The sequence below is a fragment of the Procambarus clarkii genome, chromosome 26 (assembly GCF_040958095.1).
Source record: "Procambarus clarkii isolate CNS0578487 chromosome 26, FALCON_Pclarkii_2.0, whole genome shotgun sequence".
Lineage (NCBI taxonomy): Eukaryota > Metazoa > Arthropoda > Malacostraca > Decapoda > Cambaridae > Procambarus > Procambarus clarkii.
The window spans coordinates 14,671,823-14,691,481 of NC_091175.1; the positions used below are offsets into that span (position 1 = coordinate 14,671,823).

The 19,659-nt window shown below is 39.6% G+C and overlaps 1 protein-coding gene across 1 annotated transcript in view; it reads right to left on the reverse strand.

Moving 5' to 3' along the window:
- Positions 1-19,659, reverse strand: part of LOC123756804 (death-associated protein kinase 1) — a 79,735-nt gene that overhangs the window by 22,126 nt on the left and 37,950 nt on the right. The window contains 13 exon segments of the mRNA XM_045740159.2: positions 31-117; positions 3,143-3,280; positions 3,663-3,784; positions 4,323-4,530; positions 4,918-5,030; positions 5,413-5,611; positions 6,695-6,815; positions 8,902-9,056; positions 9,509-9,706; positions 9,918-10,016; positions 10,393-10,491; positions 11,575-11,772; positions 12,814-12,927. Of these exon segments, the coding sequence (XP_045596115.2) occupies positions 31-117; positions 3,143-3,280; positions 3,663-3,784; positions 4,323-4,530; positions 4,918-5,030; positions 5,413-5,611; positions 6,695-6,815; positions 8,902-9,056; positions 9,509-9,706; positions 9,918-10,016; positions 10,393-10,491; positions 11,575-11,772; positions 12,814-12,927 (1,851 nt within the window).

Consider the following 19,659-nt stretch of genomic DNA (forward strand, 5'->3'; position numbering starts at 1 on the left):
GAGGACAAGAAAGGGTGTGGCAGTCATCACCTCACACGCGTCAGGTTGCAGGATCGTATATCCATCACCGCTAACAGCCGCCCCAACAGCATACGCCACACTGGCTCCGCTCCAGCCCTGCGGCACACGCTCATGCAGTAGAGTTCATTATCCATTCACATATAGTATATAGGAAAAGTGTACCTCACCGAAATCCCCAAGATGAATTAAATATACAAAATTTCAACAATAATAGGCAATGGAAGTTAATTAGGTGAATGGGATTTCAGGAGTACTTTTCCCAATCAGAAATGTGAGGAAATAAACTCTACTCCAGCTTCACACAGCAGTACAATTCTAGGTTATTAGGAAAAAGAGGTCTACACGTGCCAGGCTGAGCCAATGCAACTTACCACACACCACATCTATCAGTATCTTATTGCTGGGTCACTCTTCCCATGAGTCAAGTGTTATCAAGGAGAGAAAAGTAAGTTTATTACAATGACTTGCAAATAAGTTAATCAACCCCTTTTCAAAAGGTTTTGTGGTAATATGCAGCTGCATTAATGTTAGTATAAAGAGTTAAGAAAATAAGAAATATTATTCGAGACAACATGTAAATACATAAACAGTTCTTTATCAACTCATGCTTTAAACTACATCATTTTATCGCTCTACTGTAGACATGCCAGTCATTCAAGTTAATTCCTCACATCTTCCGCATCATAAAGTATTGGCTAAAATAGAGGGAAAACTGCGGGTAAGTTCAGAATTATCACCAATAACTAGGGTATGATAATGAATTAGCATTTTTCCAAACACACTTTCAAAATACTGTACTGCACTGTGTAAAAGTGTTGGATCTCCGAGTCATTCCCCATGTAACCTTAGAACATTACAGTGTAAGCAAAATATCTCTATGCCTTCCCAATTTCAATATCAGATGGCAAATTACAGCTCCATGATCACATGCAAGGTATAATTTCAGACACGTATGCAACAATCACGACCTGAAAAAATTTGGAAAGTGAACCGAATAACAAATACATGGGAACAAGTATAACATGCAATTCAGGTTATTGCCAATTGGGAAGGGTTATATAATCCTAACAATGATACTGATCATGCTATTAAAAAGCATGTATAGATGAAGAAAAACAGGGAATGGAACACAACAAATTTATTGGAAAAATGTATCGTGTCACTGCTAACTTCTAATTATTATTATTATTATTATTTGTTTTAGGTTAATTCTTTCCAAATATCCCATATTAAAATCCACAATAAATTATATACAATTATTAAAAAATTTAGTGTCTGGTTCTGGATGACATTATATTTTAACAAAGAGGTATCATTAAAAAGGCAAATGTGATTAAGAAATAAGAGTAGCAGCAACAGCTAAGCTTTACCAAGCAACCAATCACTAGAGGGCCTCGAGCTACTACGGTACAGGGCCCAATCACTCAAGGTAGAAGACAGTTATTCCAAAAATGGATTTATTTACAACAAAACTGTCGACCAATCAAGCAATTAAATATTGTTCCATAAATGAATTTTTGTGATCAAAATAAAGTCTTTATTCCTTACTACTCCAATCACTATATACAACTTCTTCCTGTGTGCAAAGTGCTGTATGGATGTGATCCTAATGGGTTTTAAATATTTTACTGTCATTGTTCAAGTGCACCATGGGGAAAGACTTTTAAATAGGTAGTACACAGTTTGAGGGTCAGTCAGAATACTTTTCCCATATATATATAGTATCCCTAACATTTTGTATTTGTATATTGGTTCCTATATTCGTTTAATGTAGATGATAAAGGCAAACATATAGTAACTGTGAACTGGATAGCAAAGAAACAGTTTAAATTGATTTCTTAGAATTAGTCTGTCTTGAATTTGACATTGGCTGACAGCCCAAAACAAGAAATATGAGTGAAATACATAGCACCCACAAGTTATATATAAGGCAAAAAGTGAAGACAAATTAGTATGCAAAAGCAAAGAATAGTTATGACTAAAGTTATTAAGAATAGAACTATATTAACATAACATATGGAAATAATACGTAGAGGAGACAAAAGCAACAAAGAGTGTAGGGTGAATGATTTGTACAGGACCAAGGTAACGGAGGATGTGTGAGATGAAACAGCTGTACAGGACCAGGGTAATGGAGGATGTGTGAGGTGAAACAGCTGTACAGGACCAAGGTAATGGAGGATGTGTGAGGTGAAACATCTGTACAAGACCAACAGAGGATGTGTGAGGTGAAACATCTGTACAGGACCAAGGTACTGGAGGATGTGTGAGATGAAACAGCTGTACAGGACCAGGGTAACAGATGCATGTGTGGGTAAACAGATACAGAGGACTAGGGATTATGACTGCAAAGTTTTGCATAAGACCCAAGTAAGAGAAACAGCGAGTAGGCAATGTGCATCGTAATGTAGTCTGAGACTCCTGACTAGTCTTTGGTGCAACACAAATAAATGCACTGGGTAAGGAAAACTAATAAAGGTATTTTTTATAAGTTGAATTTCTCGTATACATTCTGATAATTCAACACCAGCTATGTGATGTAGCCCCAAAGTATACTATGCTAAATATATTTGAATGTGTTCCAAAAGCTGTAAAAATTCATTGTTACTGTGAGGCTGAATATCAAACAAGTCCAAGATAATCTAATCCCAAATTAATTCACTAATGAAATGCTAAATAAAATAGCATGCCTTTTAAATTAGACAGCATATTAACATAATTTTTTACTTAATTGTAATACAGCTTAATCTCTTGTAAATTTTACAAAGTGATCTTACTTTGATAACTATATATTACATGTGGTGATTATGTTAACAAAGAAGTTGGATATTAAAGCAAAGCTCTACAAGAACATGACATTATATTCTGAGTGCCTAGTCGTCATTTTGTGCAGATGATTAAATATTTCAAAAGAATAACAGAATAATAATAATAATAATACCGTATTACCAAAATGATGGTAAACATTTATACATATGAACTTACAGTACTTGAAGATATTACCTTAGTTAAGCAAATGCTCTGATACCAGGAGACATTCGTACAGCATGCACACAAATTATATCTGAATATTGTCACGCAGCCTTAAACTTGTTCAACCTGTATCCACACTAACACTAACCTGAGTAACTTTGGCTTTACAGTCTGCTAGATACTGCTTGAGAGCTCTAATAGGTGTCGAGCCTGGAGCTGTAGCATCCATCACATACACAGTGTCATGGACTTCAAATACATCACCATAAAGATCCAGTAGCTTCTCCTAAAGTAAACACCAAGTTAAGACAAGATGGCACAGACTAAATGCAGAGTAAATTAGCATTATTGTTAGACAACACTACAAGTTAAATGTCTGAGAGGGGCTGTAAAGGCACCAGATGATTATTTTGTATTTACAGTTGCCAATAAAATATATTACTTTAAAATATGAGCTTCATCAAACTGGAACATCATATAGTGAATGTTAAAATTTTTTGCTGGTCTTGACCTTTGACACTAAGAGGAAAGCATACAAAGTACTATCAGAGTCAAGAGATCTGGTCTGGTCAATGTCTGACTTTCACAATACTCTTCCCACTTCAGAGAGCAAATCCAAAATGCTATTAATAACTTTCGTGAGAAAAACTTGACAACTTGTGGCTCACCTGGAGGAGATGGACTTGTGGAGCCACGTAGTCTCCCTGGAGGTTGCGGTGACACTGAGCCGCATCGGCATGAGTTCCAACTAAAGCCACTTTTGCTGGTTTACTTGGCTTTCCTCTAACATCTGAAAGGAAAAATTACCTGCAGTATTGTATCAACTGAATTTTTACATTACATTTAATTTATCTGATTATTTATGTGGAAAGGAAGGCATTAGCAACTGAGAATCCTTAAAAGAATTAAGGCACAATGTCAACAGAAGCCAAGAATATCATGCTTTTATAAGTTTTTAATCTGTTCATATATTTAGGGGACTAAAAACACTTCCATACAAATATTCAGGATGTTTCAATATTTTAGATTACTCTAATTTTATAAATAATGAATTTGATAAGTTATTTAACCATGAAAATAGGTTCTGACCAGTCACCAATTTCACATACAGTAAATCTAAAAAGCTCTTTCAACAGCTGATAGATGGGTTAATTAGGAATTAAATATTTTGTAGTTCTTCTTTGATACAGATACTGTATGTACTAAAATTAACACATACTCATAAGAAAGACTCGGAACACATGCTAGAGGTCAGGTGTTTGAGACCCCTAGTGCCCAGGTGAATGAAATACTCATAAGCACCAAAACAAGACGACACGAGAACTTACTTAGAGGTTCCATAGGAGGGATCCGAGCTTGGAGAAAAGACATCCAGAAGGAAGACTGTTGTAACTGAACATCAAAGGGCTGGTTGAGGGGAAACACAATGAGGTGGACACATGATGTGTTGCCAATAAAGTGATCATATACGGGGAAGTAAGCCTCATGGCCAGAAAACTCCCACAGTGATAATTCACCCACACCAGAGATATTAACCTAGAAAAATAAAATAAATACCACTCAAAATAGTAGAAGTAACATAAAATGGCTTCACAATTATTGCCAAGCTAAACACTTGAAAGTGGCCAAAATATTAAGAGGCAGACTACATAAAGTCTTCAAAGAACATGATAAAAGACCAATAAATAAACTTGAACAATACTTCTTTTGCTTAGAATTAATGTGACCTAGTTATTATCCTGACTCATATATAATGTAATAGTCATTTAGCAAAATCAATGAGACATAAATCTTAAACTGAAAACACATAATTAAAAACAAATAACACAAACATTGTAAATTAGCAAATATAAAATAATCAGTACAAGTTCTTGTAAATAAAAACAAAATAGTTATTTACAAATAAAAATAAAAATGTATTACCTGCTGTACATCGATGCCTTTAGTGTAATTCTCACAGGGTTCAAAGGTGAGCGAGTTCTGGCGAGAGCTTACAGGTGACTCCATCTCAAAATGACCCTTCATGGCAGAAGGACCTAGTGCAAGTCAATAACAATCACCTTTTATATTGAGCACTTTAAACAAAAACTAAAATTAGGTACAGTATGATTCAAATCACTCATTCAATATTGATCAGCATCCCTAATTGAGCCAAACTATACCTGACAGTACTTTCCCCCTAAAAAGATTTCATGTCAGAAAGTAAGGTCTGTGGGCCGCTCCAAGCAACAGCCTGGTGGACCAAACTCTCACAAGTCAAGCCTGGCCTCGGGTCAGGCTTGGGGCTTGGAAGGACTCCCAGAACCCCATCAACCAGGTATCAAGGTATGCCCCAGTGCAAAGCATTAATTTTAATTTTCCTCTTTTTAGGTATAGCACATTCTTTAAGCATTGTGTACACATTTCCCAGAGACTTACTCTTTCCGGCTGATCCAATGGATGAGGTTGATGTGGTGCTTTTACTCCTGCGAAAGAAAGAAGAGAAGTACCCAGTCTTCAGTGTTTCAACGAGCGCCGTCTTTCCTGCCCCAGAATGACCCAAGATTTTCACTTTTATCCGTGGAATAGAAGATGGACTTGGAATGAGCTGCTGAATATACTCTTCTCGCTGCTGTTCCTGAGGGAATAGCCAGTATGATCTTTAGTAAATACAAGAGAGGACTTGATGCAATGTACTATAATTTTGTGAAAACTAACAACTTTATTATAAATGTACAAATATTTATGAATAAAGTTTTTAAATTTTAAAATGGAATACGAATTGACTGGCAATACATCTGCTGGAAAAGGAACAAATATATAATTGCCAGAAAAATATTTTGTCCTATATTCGACAATATATGAAGTGATGAAATCAAATTGTATATCTTTTGAACTATTGTATAATACACACAAAGCAACCTATCCAGAAGAGTTATCAGTGTACATATTTTAGCATTTCAACAATAAATTGTTCATTAGAGTACATGGGGTATGCATATGGAGTACATGTATAAAACAAGTAAAATCTAATGTGGAGATAAGGAGAAAACACAAAACATGTGTTCCATTAATTCAAATTATATTACAATTTTAATTTTCTGATCTAACCATGTTGCTTCTTTTCTGAAGCAAGTCTCATCCGTTTCACAAATTATATATCAAATAATATATACATGGAAGATATTTGAAGGCCAGGTCCCAAATTTGCACAGCAGAATAACATACTGGAGCGAAAGATATGGAAGGAAATGCAAAATAGAACCTGTGAGGAGTCGAGGTGCCATAGGCATAATCAGAGAGCTCTGTCTGAACATCAGAGGTCCACTGCTGTCCAACATCCTCCCAGCAAGCATTAGAAATATTGCCAGTACAAAGGTGGAAGTCTTCAAGAATCATTTAGACAAGCTCTTGCAAGAGGGAGGGAATTAAACTATCAGGGTTAAGTGCCAAGCCATTACAACTACATAGCACTTGGAAGGAGACAGGATTAGGATTTGGGATGGGATGGGGGGGGGGGGGGAGGAGGAGGAATAGTGCCTATCAACGTGGACAGTCAGGGATCGCTCCCGGTAGGATGCACAAAGCTTGGGTACCTGGCACATTTTCAGATGGTATATGGTACCAGAGCCTTAAGTCCCAGGGACTACCCAGAAAAATGGGCATTTGTTTACACTTAATGCTATATATTTTATTGGAATTAGAACATATAGCTACTTACCCCTCTAAGTTTGTTGAGGAGATCAGCAATATCATCATATCCTTGAGCCATGGCTGATACTTCTGCCAATATTCCGTCACGGCTCTTCTGTTCCACTGTGCAGCCAGCCAAACACAGGCATCTAAAATTCCAGGAAAGATATTTAGAGAACATCTTGTCATTTGATGCAATTTATAAATTTTCAAGATTCTTTAAAGTGGTAAATTAATTGGAAAGTAATACACAAGCTTTCTGCAAGCACATGTCTAATACAAATGCAGGCAAATCAGTCACAGGAAAAAAAACAGGACCAACATAATTAGAGTACTGTACAATACAATCAACTCATGATTTGCTGAACCAATTGTTTTGCAGTTCTCACATTCACTTGCTCCCTATGATAAGAATGCATTTTTCACAGTTTACGATGCTACCACAATACTCCTCAAATACTTTCTTGTAAATACTCTTTGTACTTTTGCACAGCTTGAATACTACTCAATACTCACCTCTCCTTTCAAGGCAGAAGAGATTTCTGAAATAGAAGGAATATGGAGAACATAGAGGCACAGTAAAACACCTAAATTACTAGGACTATATAGGCGAGCTGGTTTTTCAGCATCACTGCATGCCCATTCTGCTGGAAGAAAGTTAGCTGTAGTTTGAATGTTGCTTTTTTGTGATTCACCTGTATTACTCGGCCTTCCCATTTTTCTCAAATTGTTTTCCAGCAGACCTCTATTTGTACAGAGGGGAGTAGAATTCACTTGCTACTCTCATCCGAGGTGGAGGACTCTGGTGAATGTAGCAACTTCCTCTGTGCCTCACCTTACCTCCCCATAATGTTCACAAACATTGAGTGCTTGCCACCAAATATCTTGCACACATCAGCATCATGGCTTCACCATGATGCTGATGTGTAGCATTAGAGTTGCAAATCTGTGTCTGATGTCAAATGGGATCTCCTGACCAGGTTCACCTTTTCTGGTTACTGATTCCACAGGTAAGTCACCCAATGTACTTTATCTTTTTGTATCCTTATGTTGAAACATCTTGAGGAGGATGCAAGAGAGGCATACCAAGGGAGGCTCAGCTAATACACTGCACCCTTGAAAATCTGGAACTCTATATAATGGATCCCTTAAATAACAAATCAGTCCTCCCACTAGAATTATCCCTCAGAAATTATGATTTCTTGAACAATTCCCGAAATTTGGAGGGGATCATGGAAAAATCCAGATCACTGGTTCACAAGGTCAAGTAATTTCCATTATATCAGATTTTTTCCTGATTTTGATTATTATATTTGAATAGTATCCGAGAAAATGCATTTATATTTTAGACATGTTCTACTGTACTAAGTTTGTATTGTACTATAAATTGTACAAATGTGATGTGACTTTTTCTGATGCATCCAGACCAACCAAGTGCGTGCATACTGATTGTGAAATTTCCTTGTGTAAATAAGGTCTGACCGCTCGTTATTCAAACATTTTCACTGACCCTTTCCTTCTGATATATCATTATTTGCAAGTTCAAGTGTGTGGCAAGAATATATAGGTACATCAGATAGTGGAAGAGGAAGTTCCTTACCATGGAACAATAAGGCAGTTGTTAGAAAAATGTGATTATGCTGGGGAGGCAAGTGGCTGGTAGAGGATTAATATCATCGGTACTTACTCTTTATGACACAAAAAACAAAGGAAGCAAATCATATACAGTAGTTCATGAATAAAATGGAGAGAAATGATGGAAAGAGAAGTGACATACAAGAATTAGAACCTTAGTCTACTTAGTTATGGATTGATACCCAATTTCCACATGCTCTCCATATATTGAGTGTCCTAGAAGTGCCAATGTGTTGGGTAAGGGAAACTACCAAAGTGCTGACCAGAAAGGGACATTTCAATACACTCAACACTCTGCTTTTGGTACACAGTTCAGTTCAACCTCCCATACCCATATATGATATATTGTAATGTATTAACTTTCCCCACACCATCTATTAAACTGATTATTATTTTATGTAGCTAAGCCAAATAATCAGGAATAGCTGAATTTATACAAAAAAAAATTATTTACAAATTACATTAAAAGTTCCCAGAAACTATTGAAGAGTAAAGTAATTCACTCATCTCATAATATACTTTTAACACTGCATTAAGTTGCTACTTTTTAATTTGAATGCCAATAATTTTAAAGGAGAGGTGAGGAGAGACCAAACCCACCTCACTAACTCGGTGTGTCCATGTTTGGCAGCCAGATGCAGAGGGTAAAGACCTGCCTTGTTGGAGACATCAACACTACAACCAAAGGCACACAGGGTTTGAGCTAAAGCCAACAAGCCCTCTCTTGCTACTATGTGAATTGGAGCCTCCCCAATCTGGAACAAATGTTTGTAATTATATTAACTAAGTAAATTGTGTGTAATAAAACTTTAATAAAAACATATAAGCAAATTTTTTGTTATGAAATATCTAATTATTATTATATATCTGTGAATATAAAAAACATACAAAAAATTGACCAAACCACACACTAGAAGGTGAAGGGACGACGATGTTTCGGTCTGTCCTGGACCATTCTCAAGTTGATTGTGTCGATTGTGTTCTCAAGTCGAACACAATCGACTTGAGAATGGTCCAGGATGGACCGAAACGTCGTCGTCCCTTCACCTTCTAGTGTGTGGTCTGGTCAACATACTTCAGCCACGTTATTGTGACTCATCGTCTGCATACAAAAAATTGATGAAGACTTCTACTTTAACACTGTGACTGCAAATCCATCCAAGTTATTTTGTGATCAGGAAATAGAAGAAATACCATGTTAACTTACATCATCTGTTATATCTGTGTTGGCACCAGCATGAAGAAGAATCATCGCTGCCTGAGTGTGATGACGAGCTAATGCATGATGAAGAGGGGTGGCACCATGAGCGTCCTGGGCATCAACACATGCCCCTGAAGCAACTAGTCCCCGAACACACTCGACATGTCCCCGCCCACTGGCAACATGTAAGGGAGTTTGGTTTTCCTAGAAAACAGGAGATGATAGTAATCTAAAATTAAAAAATTATTATTATTAATAAAATTTTACACTACATAATAAACTCTAATGGTACTAGGAAAATGGGTTTTAGAATTTATAAACTAATGCCAAAATTATTTTCCAAAACTTTTACTGTACCAGTAATTTTGATTACTGCAAAAACATGAATAGTAATCTCTGAGAAAAGTAGATTTACCTTATCTGTAAGTTCAGTGTTAGCTGCAGCAGAACACAGGTGATGAACAATTCGTGGAAAGCCATGCCAGACGGCAATGTGCAGAGCAGTCTCTCCATGCTAAGGAAACAGCAACAAACATACATTCAAAATAGTGTCCTCAGAGAGTGCAAAGGCACTGTAGACAGTCAAACATGAATCACTGAATTGCAATAAAATAATTTTAGTTTAACTACAGAATATTGGATGAAGAAATACTACCAATAGTTGTCTATCAGTACCAAGGGGTAGAAAGCATTAAATTAAATTAAATTAGTACTAAGTTTGGAATGCATTTAAACTAAAGACTTGTTATTAATGACTTCTATTGCTTGATTCTCAAGAAATTACCAATTCTTGGTATAAATAAACATTAATATGATAATGTGAATAAACTAATAAGCAAGGCACATTATTTTATTTAAATATTCTAAATAACAACAAATGCATGACTTACATCATCCTGTAGATCTAAGTTCATATTACACAGGCACAAATTTTGTACCACCACAGTATGGCCATATCGACAAGCAACATGAAGACACGACTCCCCATTCTGCAATAAACAAATAATTTGTGTGTGTGTGTGTACTCACCTAGTTGTGTTTGCGGGGGTTGAGCTCTGGCTCTTTGGTCCCGCCTCTCAACCGTCAATCAACAGGTGTACAGATTCCTGAGCCTATCGGGCTCTATCATATCTACACTTGAAACTGTGTATGGAGTCAGCCTCCACCACATCACTGCCTAATGCATTCCATTTGTCAACCACTATTTGATGAACTATATTACCCCTGTGAATCAACAATTGATGATAACAGCTGTCTAAGGGTTAATCCCTCGACACCCATAATCTTTGTTATATTATAAACATACGTCACATGTATCACTGTAGCTATGAAGGAAATAGGTAAAATAGACATTCCTACGGATACTGGTACTAGGAGCCTAAAAATCTGGTATGCATAATAAAAGTCAGTAACTGGCCTAGAGAGACACCTCAATGAACCTAATATGTTTCCTGTCCCTGACAACTGGAAACCATATAACTGAGTAATTATATTATATTGTTTCCAGATAGGTACGGAATTCTCTACTAAGGTCATAGGCTTTCAATGGAGATGATGCCCTTTACACTCACAACCTGAAGACACAATTTTCTGTAATTTAAACCATTTAAACACATAAAATTTAAACGCTTTGACTCCCCTTCCTCCCTCCCCTCCCTCCCTCCCTTCTTCTCTCCTTTCCCCCCCTCCTCTCACTCTCTCTCTCTTCTCTCTCTCTCTTCTCTCTCTCTCTTCTCTCTCTCTTTCTTTCTTTCTCTCTCTCTCCCTTCTCTCTCTCTCTCCCTTCTCTCTCTCTCTCCCTTCTCTCTCTCTCTCTCCCTTCTCTCTCTCTCTCCCTTCTCTCTCTCTCTCTCCCCCTTCTCTCTCTCTCTCCCCCTTCTCTCTCTCTCTCTCCCCCTTCTCTCTCTCTCTCTCCCCCTTCTCTCTCTCTCTCCCCCTTCTCTCTCTCTTTCTCCCTTCTCTCTCTTTCATCATTACAAATAGACCTAAGTAAATTTACTTAAAACTGCTTATAATTAAAATATTGATTAACATAAAATATACCGCACAGTAATACGCCCTGCAGAACTGACCTTATTCTGCGTATTAATTTGAGCTCCTTGTTCAATGAGGTACGCAATGATGTGTGCGTGTCCTTGTCGAGCGGCCCAGTGCAGAGGCGTGTCACCCTGGGCATCTGTGGCATCAAGCCCACCTCCCTTCTTCACTAAGAACTTTAATGCCTCCAGCTGTCCCAAACCACATGAGAGGTGGATGGCACTTTCTCCATGCTGTATAACAAAATATTAATCACTTCAGTGAAAATCCAGAATAGCAAAATACTGTACTGCAATACATTAAATTTACTGTACTGCACATTACAGTATGTTTTAAATCTGTGCCATATTTTGCCTAAGTTTTAAATTTGAATTTCTATGTACCTAACAGATTCTCTTTTTTTTGCAAATATACTGTACATTCACCTCTCTAATTGTCAGCAAATATTTTTTAAACAGATTTCACAACAAAATTTCAGAATCAGTTTGAATACAGTACTCTAATGTATACAATATGTCGATATGCATCACCCAATATACAGTACAATATTGCAAATAATTTATGCCAAACTTAAAACTAAATCTAGAAGCTTGTTCGAACTATTGGAACAATGTTCAATGATTTTCCCAGATGCCATCTGCATTTTTTAAAGGTTGTGTCCATTTTCAGGAACCTCATTAAAAAAAGGCAGAATCTTGACCTGTAGCAACTTAGCATTATCCTGTCCATGAAACCAAAAGGATCCTATAAGTACTGTACTACTATAAAATTCTTGTTTTAATAACTTCACTGAAGTGTATGCTGGAAAACGAGAGCTTTGCACTCAATGTACTTATCTATATTTTTACTGTTCCAAGGCCAAATAAAGAATATGGTTTACAAACAACAAGATTCTCTCTGAAAAGCTCAAAAAGCTTTTCATAAAATGTATATTCAAAGCCTAATTTTTATATTAAATCTAAAAATGACTTCCAGAAGCTACATGTTGCCCAATATCAAGAGTAAGCTGTGTTTTATGATGATACATATATGCTGCAGGTTGCAACTCAGTATGACTAGTCATTCTATATATACACACACAAACCTTGCAGAATAAAATGATCATGACAAAACCATATGGTACCCCTATCGGGGTATTCTTATACCAAAAAAATGCCAATTACACTATTCCAATGAGAATGACAATAAATAAAGAAAGCAAAACATTTGTCCAAGAGGTGAAACTCACTATATGAAAGTGTGCCTAAACAAGTCTTTCAATATATATTGCAAACCTTGTTAGCCATGTTGACATCAATATTTTGTGCAACACTGAAGAGTTTCTCAAGGCCTGGTAGGTTTCCCTCTTCAACAGCTGCCACCAAGGCAGACAGAACAAAACTGGCATCCTGCAAGAAAATGTTTGATTCATTTTGGTAATAAAATAAAAATAAGTGGGACAAACAAATCTAACTTCACTCATTTAGCTAGTTTGAACACCTAGAATTAATACATTATTTATATACAGTACACAAATAATTCTAAATATATGTTGCAATATTTTCTTCGAGCAAAAATATAAATGCTTGATTCTTTCTTATGTGACGAGGAGGAAGGGAGGGTAAACTCAAGTTTATCAGGTTAAACAAGACTAAGCTGGAGAATGTTTAGAGGTATGCTCTCTGATGCAACCTCAATGACGGTCAGCAAATCAAGACGTGCAGTACTTGTAATAACATGAGAACATCATCACTCATTTATTTCTCTTCCACTCTCCTTCTATTACGCAACTTGATCGAGGACGGACCAAAACATTGTCGTTTCTTCATTTTCTGATGAGTGGTTTGGTTATGCTATCATCCACTCTTGACTCTTCACTCCTTTCTGATCCCTCACCCTCCTGATCCTACACTCACTCCTGACCCATCACTCACCTCCTAATCCCTCACCCACCACCTGACCTCTCACCCTGCTTGATGGGGTTTAGGGAGTTGTTCTACTTCCCAAGCCCAGCCCGAGGCCAGGCTTGACCCTCCTCTGAGCCCCTCACCCTTCTCCTGACCCCCTCACCCTTCTCCTGATCCCACTTCACCCTTCTCCTGACCCCACTTCACCCTTCTCCTGACCCCACTTCACCCTTCTCCTGACCCCACTTCACCCTTCTCCTGACCCCACTTCACCCTTCTCCTGACCCCACTTCACCCTTCTCCTGACCCCACTTCACCCTTCTCCTGACCCCACTTCACCCTTCTCCTGACCCCACTTCACCCTTCTCCTGACCCCACTTCACCCTTCTCCTGACCCCACTTCACCCTTCTCCTGACCCCACTTCACCCTTCTCCTGACCCCACTTCACCCTTCTCCTGACCCCACTTCACCCTTCTCCTGACCGCACTTCACCCTTCTCCTGACCCCACTTCACCCTTCTCCTGACCCCACTTCACCCTTCTCCTGACCCCACTTCACCCTTCTCCTGACCCCACTTCACCCTTCTCCTGACCCTACTTCACCCTTCTCCTGACCCCACTTCACCCTTCTCCTGACCCCACTTCACCCTCTCCCTGACCCCCTCACCCTCTCCCTGACCCCCTCACCCTCTCCCTGACCCCACTTCACCCTCTCCCTGACCCCCTCACCCTCTCCCTGACCCCCTCACCCTCTCCCTGACCCTCCTCACCCACCTTCTGACCCCTCAGCCTCCCCCACCCAACATAATAATGTGATAATATTTTTGTCTACCACAGACATATCCACATTTACAATGGTAACAACCATATATACATCTGTGTCTGCCTTCCATGGTCAGAGATCTGTTTCACTACATATTGTGTAGTCAGTTGCTGAGCACTCAACCATACAAGGTGACTGAAGTACTTTACAATGCCAAATTGGAGTATGCAGAGAATTCCTGCATGGAAGTGATGTGTGTAGACTGCTATGAGTGAGCGAGTGGGGGTGGGGGGGAGGACGTAGTGTCGTGGAGTGTAAGACTGAGCCACTACCACCACAAGTGCCTAACCACAACCATCAACTCGCATTCGCCACACCACCAACCATCACACTCCTTACCATTATCCTCTCAGCCACTCCCGCACAACCCCTCCTCACCCTCCATCACCAAGTAAAAAAAAATAATAAACTTCTGGCAGTAACCAAATAAAATGAGTGCTGGGTTTATAAACTCTCACCAAAATGGTTCATAAAACAATATAAGGAGATCAAAGACCACACTCTTTCTTCACACAAAACTAAATATTTAATATCAATTTGACCTCTAATAACTTGTGAACAATGACTAACATTTGTACAAATTTCACGAGTGCCTGTTGAAAGAACAAAATTTAATTTAATTTAATTTTTGGCTTAAAAGTTTAGGAAGACAGTTTTTTAATTCCCCATATTTCTGCAAGAATAAGTAATTCACTTCTCAAAACATTTAAATTGTGTGCTTTGGTTCTCTCTCTCTCTCATTCTCTCTCTTTCTCTCTCGTTCTCTTTCTCTCTCGTTCTCTTTCTCTCTCGTTCTCTTTCTCTCTCGTTCTCTCTCTCTCTCGTTCTCTCTCTCTCTCGTTCTCTCTCTCTCTCGTTCTCTCTCTCTCTCTCGTTCTCTCTCTCTCTCGTTCTCTCTCTCTCTCGTTCTCTCTCTCTCTCGTTCTCTCTCTCTCTCGTTCTCTCTCTCTCTCGTTCTCTCTCTCTCTCGTTCTCTCTCTCTCTCGTTCTCTCTCTCTCTCGTTCTCTCTCTCTCTCGTTCTCTCTCTCTCTCGTTCTCTCTCTCTCTCGTTCTCTCTCTCTCTCGTTCTCTCTCTCTCTCGTTCTCTCTCTCGTTCTCTCTCTCGTTCTCTCTCTCGTTCTCTCTCTCTCTCTCTCTCTCTCTCTCTCTCTCTCTCTCTCTCTCTCTCTCTCGTTCTCTCTCGTTCTCTCTCTCTCTCTCGTTCTCTCTCTCTCTCTCTCTCTCTCTCTCTCTCTCTCTCTCTCTCTCTCTCTCTCTCTCTCTCTCTCTCTCTCTCTCTCTCTCTCTCTCTCTCTCTCTCTCTCGTTCTCTCTCGTTCTCTCTCGTTCTCTCTCTCTCGTTCTCTCTCTCTCGTTCTCTCTCTCTCGTTCTCTCTCTCTCGTTCTCTCTCTCTCGTTCTCTCTCTCTCGTTCTCTCTCTCTTGTTCTCTCTCTCTCGTTCTCTCTCTCTCGTTCTCTCTCTCTCGTTCTCTCTCTCTCTCTCTCTCTCTCTCTCTCTCTCTCTCTCTCTCTCTCTCTCTCTCTGAACCTTTTTGTATTGCTTCTTTTATTCTTTTCTGTTTGCTTTATTTAGCTGCCATTAGGAACTACCTCATATGGACCAGTGACCTTTCTGTAGTGTCCTTCACTCTTGCCTTGTTATGTTAGCTGGGTGTTGATGCTTTACTGCTCCAAGTACCCCTCACCTTCCCTCTTACCTTGTACGTGTTGACTGCTGCTCCCACTCCTGGTCAGCGAACAGGCATATTAGAGACTAGCAGGACCAGTATCATCAACCCATACAGCCTGTTGTATGGCCTGCTTGCCATACGACAGGCATTTGTATGTGTGATTGCACAAAACACTCAAAATGCAATCATACACTCAAAAGTTGCACTTCAAATATTAGGAAAGAAGCAGTGGAAAGACAACGTGGAAATAATTACCACAATTTCGTATCTAGGAGAAATAGCTAAAGGCAAAGGACTCGACATAACCTTAAACTGGATCTCATCCCATGTTAAAATACCATAAAATGAGAAAGCTGATGAAACTGCTAAATTGGCAACTCATCATCCAGTGATCCACAAAAGAATCCAATCCAGCCTAGAGTACATAAAAAACACCAGCATCAACAAACTCACACACCTCAACAAAGCCCATCTACACCAGAGAATAGCAGAAGGTTCGCCCTCCACAATATGGTGTCTTCAGGCCACCAAGTTAGATAGGTTAAATATCCTGAAAGGAACCCACAGGGAAATAGCAGTTCAGTTATGTAGACTACGACTAGGTTACAGATGCAACTCGGAAATTAGTGAACTCTGACAGTGGGAATTCATCTTCTGCCAATCACAGAAAGGCCACTACTTCACTATCATGACTAAACATATCAGAAGATGGAGAAGTGACGACGTTTTGGTCCGTCCTGGATCATTATCAAGTCTACTTCACTATCTCCTGAAATGTGAAGCAACAAACAATTTCAGAAGAGCTTTAAGAGTCCCAGAAACTTGCAGTAACCACCCTGAAGCCATCAACACTGCCACTCTTCTAGTCATGAAATACTATTAAGCATTATCCTCCCCGGGATAGCAGCCACATAGTATGGACTGACAGTTTAAATGCGCACTCAACGCACAGTATATCCTTTGCTGACCAAAGATCATATTCATCCCAAACATATACCACTTATGGGCTACTCATGCCCATGCCACTTCTGGGTGGCTTAATCTTCATCAATCAATCACTCCTGCTCAGTCACCACTTGTTAAGGCTCTAGAACGGACCGAAACGTCCTCACTTTCATTTCATATGTGAGGGGGTCGAGTTATTTGTTTCACCTATGTTATTGTGACATTCTTTGTAACTGGAATACTTCCTCCCTTGGCTGGGGATATAGACAGTGCTGTACCTTCCTTAGCTGGGGATAGACGCAGTGCTGTGCCTTCCTTAGCTGGGGATAAAGACACAGTGCTGTGCCTTTCTTAGCTTAGCTGGGGATAAAGACACAGTGCTGTGCCTTCCTTAGCTGGGGATAAAGACACAGTGCTGTGCCTTCCTTAGCTGGGGATAAAGACACAGTCCTGTGCCTCCCTTGACTGGGGTTAATAGCACCACACCCTACATTTTTCACCGGAACTAGTCACATGTTCATATATTTATATATTAATCTAGTTAAATATTATTATGCTACTGCATATTTTAAATACAAAAATATAGCTGGAAGGTTCAAGGGAACAGAATCATCCACTGATGACTTCAGAGGACGTCATGGAATGTTATTTATGTGTACTCAGCTTTACGAAAAACGAATATTACAAGTTAATGTAACAAACAGTAAAAGGCGCCTATCATTACAGGTTTAATAGGATTGTAATGTATGTGTTCACACATTATATATATATATATATATATATATATATATATATATATATATATATATATATATATATATATATATATATTTTATATATATATATATATATATATATATATATATATATATATATATATTTTATATATATATATATATTTTATATATATATATATATTTTATATATATATATATATATATATATATATATATATATTTTATATATATATATATATATATATATATATATATATATATATTTTATATATATATATATATATATATATATATATATATATATATATATATATATATATATATATATATATATATATTGAGGGTAAGTACGTAAACGTTACCTGGAGGTGTTCATCTGTGAAGTCCTTGAGATGGGCGTGTTGGGGATGGTGCTGGAAATGGTGGTGTGGCGGGGTGGGAGTTGGGGGCACGGCTGTCGTGGGGAAGACACTAGTGCATTCCCCACCCCCTCCACTACCACTAGCCTCATCCCCACCAGCACAGTCTTCGCCAGCATCGCCAACAGGAGTAGTGGCAGGCGAGGGCGCGAGGCCCTCGGCCGCAGAAGAACTTTCCTTCTCAGGTCTGCCCCGGCCGGCCTCTGTGCTGGTGGCCGAGTACAGGAGCTGGGGCCGCTGTTCGCTACGGGCAGTCATCGCACTCCTCTCTTATAATGCCAATGTTCTTCACATAAAATTGTCCTGAGAACTGAGCGAGAGGTGCGCACTACGGTGAAGGACACGCTGTACAGCGTCACAACATTCACATACATCACATTCCTTGCGAACTGTCACTAAACTATATTTTGTACTGTCGTGTGAAGAAAGGAACGGTAAAATTGTTTGTTAGTCCGCGAGTATTTACCGCGCCACGCCATCTCAGCATATAGATAAAACACTTAAATTAACATAAACACGCAAACATAATTGTCGAGATTATTGTAAATAATGTCATTGCAAGACTATGTTGGCCTGGGTAGTGGGTGACCAGGAGCTGCGTGTAGCGTGTTAGGGTCACGAGTTGTGTGAGAGGTGAGGAAAGCCGCCCCTCTCACTGCGCCTCGCGCCTCACTAGTGAAAGCCGGCAGCGGCTCACCCTAGACTTTATTAACCCAGCCCCACCCGCCTCAGCCTGCTTCCTTGCTTGCTTGCTTGCTTCCTTCCTTCCTTGCTTGCTTGCTCGTCCAGCTGGCGTATACGGTACCCCTACTGAAATCCTGCCTCTCCCATAGCCGAGTTCTGCCCCTGCCTCTTTCACAATACCGGTGTTATCCACATGTGTAACGTACTCCCACTGTCTTCTTTCGTGTGTAATTAGCTAAGTGTAGTTACAGGTGAGAGCTACGCTCGTGTTGTCCCGTCTTCCCGGGAATTTTTGTCATATAAAGCTTTGAAACTAATGACGGTTTTAGCCTAGGGGGAGAGAGTAGAGAGAGAGAGAGAGAGAGAGAGAGAGAGAGTAGAGAAGAGAGAGAGAGAGAGAGAGAGAGAGAGAGAGAGTAGAGAAGAGAAGAGAGAGAGAGGGGAGGGGGGGAAGAGAAGGAGAAATATTGGCCCGAACTTAAAACCATTTATGGCCACTATAAAACTTGCAGTTTCTCCAAAACATGTTCCGGCATGGTACGGAGGGAGGGTAGGGGGGGAAAGGAGGGAGAGAGAGGGTAGGGGAGGGAGGGAGGGAGGGAGGGAGGGAGGGAGGGAGGGAGGGAGGGAGGGAGGGAGGGAGAGGGAGGGAGGGAGGGAGAGAGAGAGAGGGAGGGAGGGTAGGGGAGGGAGGGAGAGAGAGAGGGAGGGAGAGAGGGAGGGGGGCAGAGAGAGAGAGAGAGAGAGAGAGAGAGAGAGAGAGAGAGAGAGAGAGAGAGAGGGAGGGGAGGGGGCAGAGAGAGAGAGAGAGAGAGAGAGAGAGAGAGAGAGAGAGAGAGAGAGAGAGAGAGAGAGAGAGAGAGAGAGAGAGAGAGAGAGAGAGAGAGAGAGAGTGAGAGTGAGAGAGAGAGAGAGAGAGAGAGAGAGAGAGAGAGTGAGAGTGAGAGTGAGAGTGA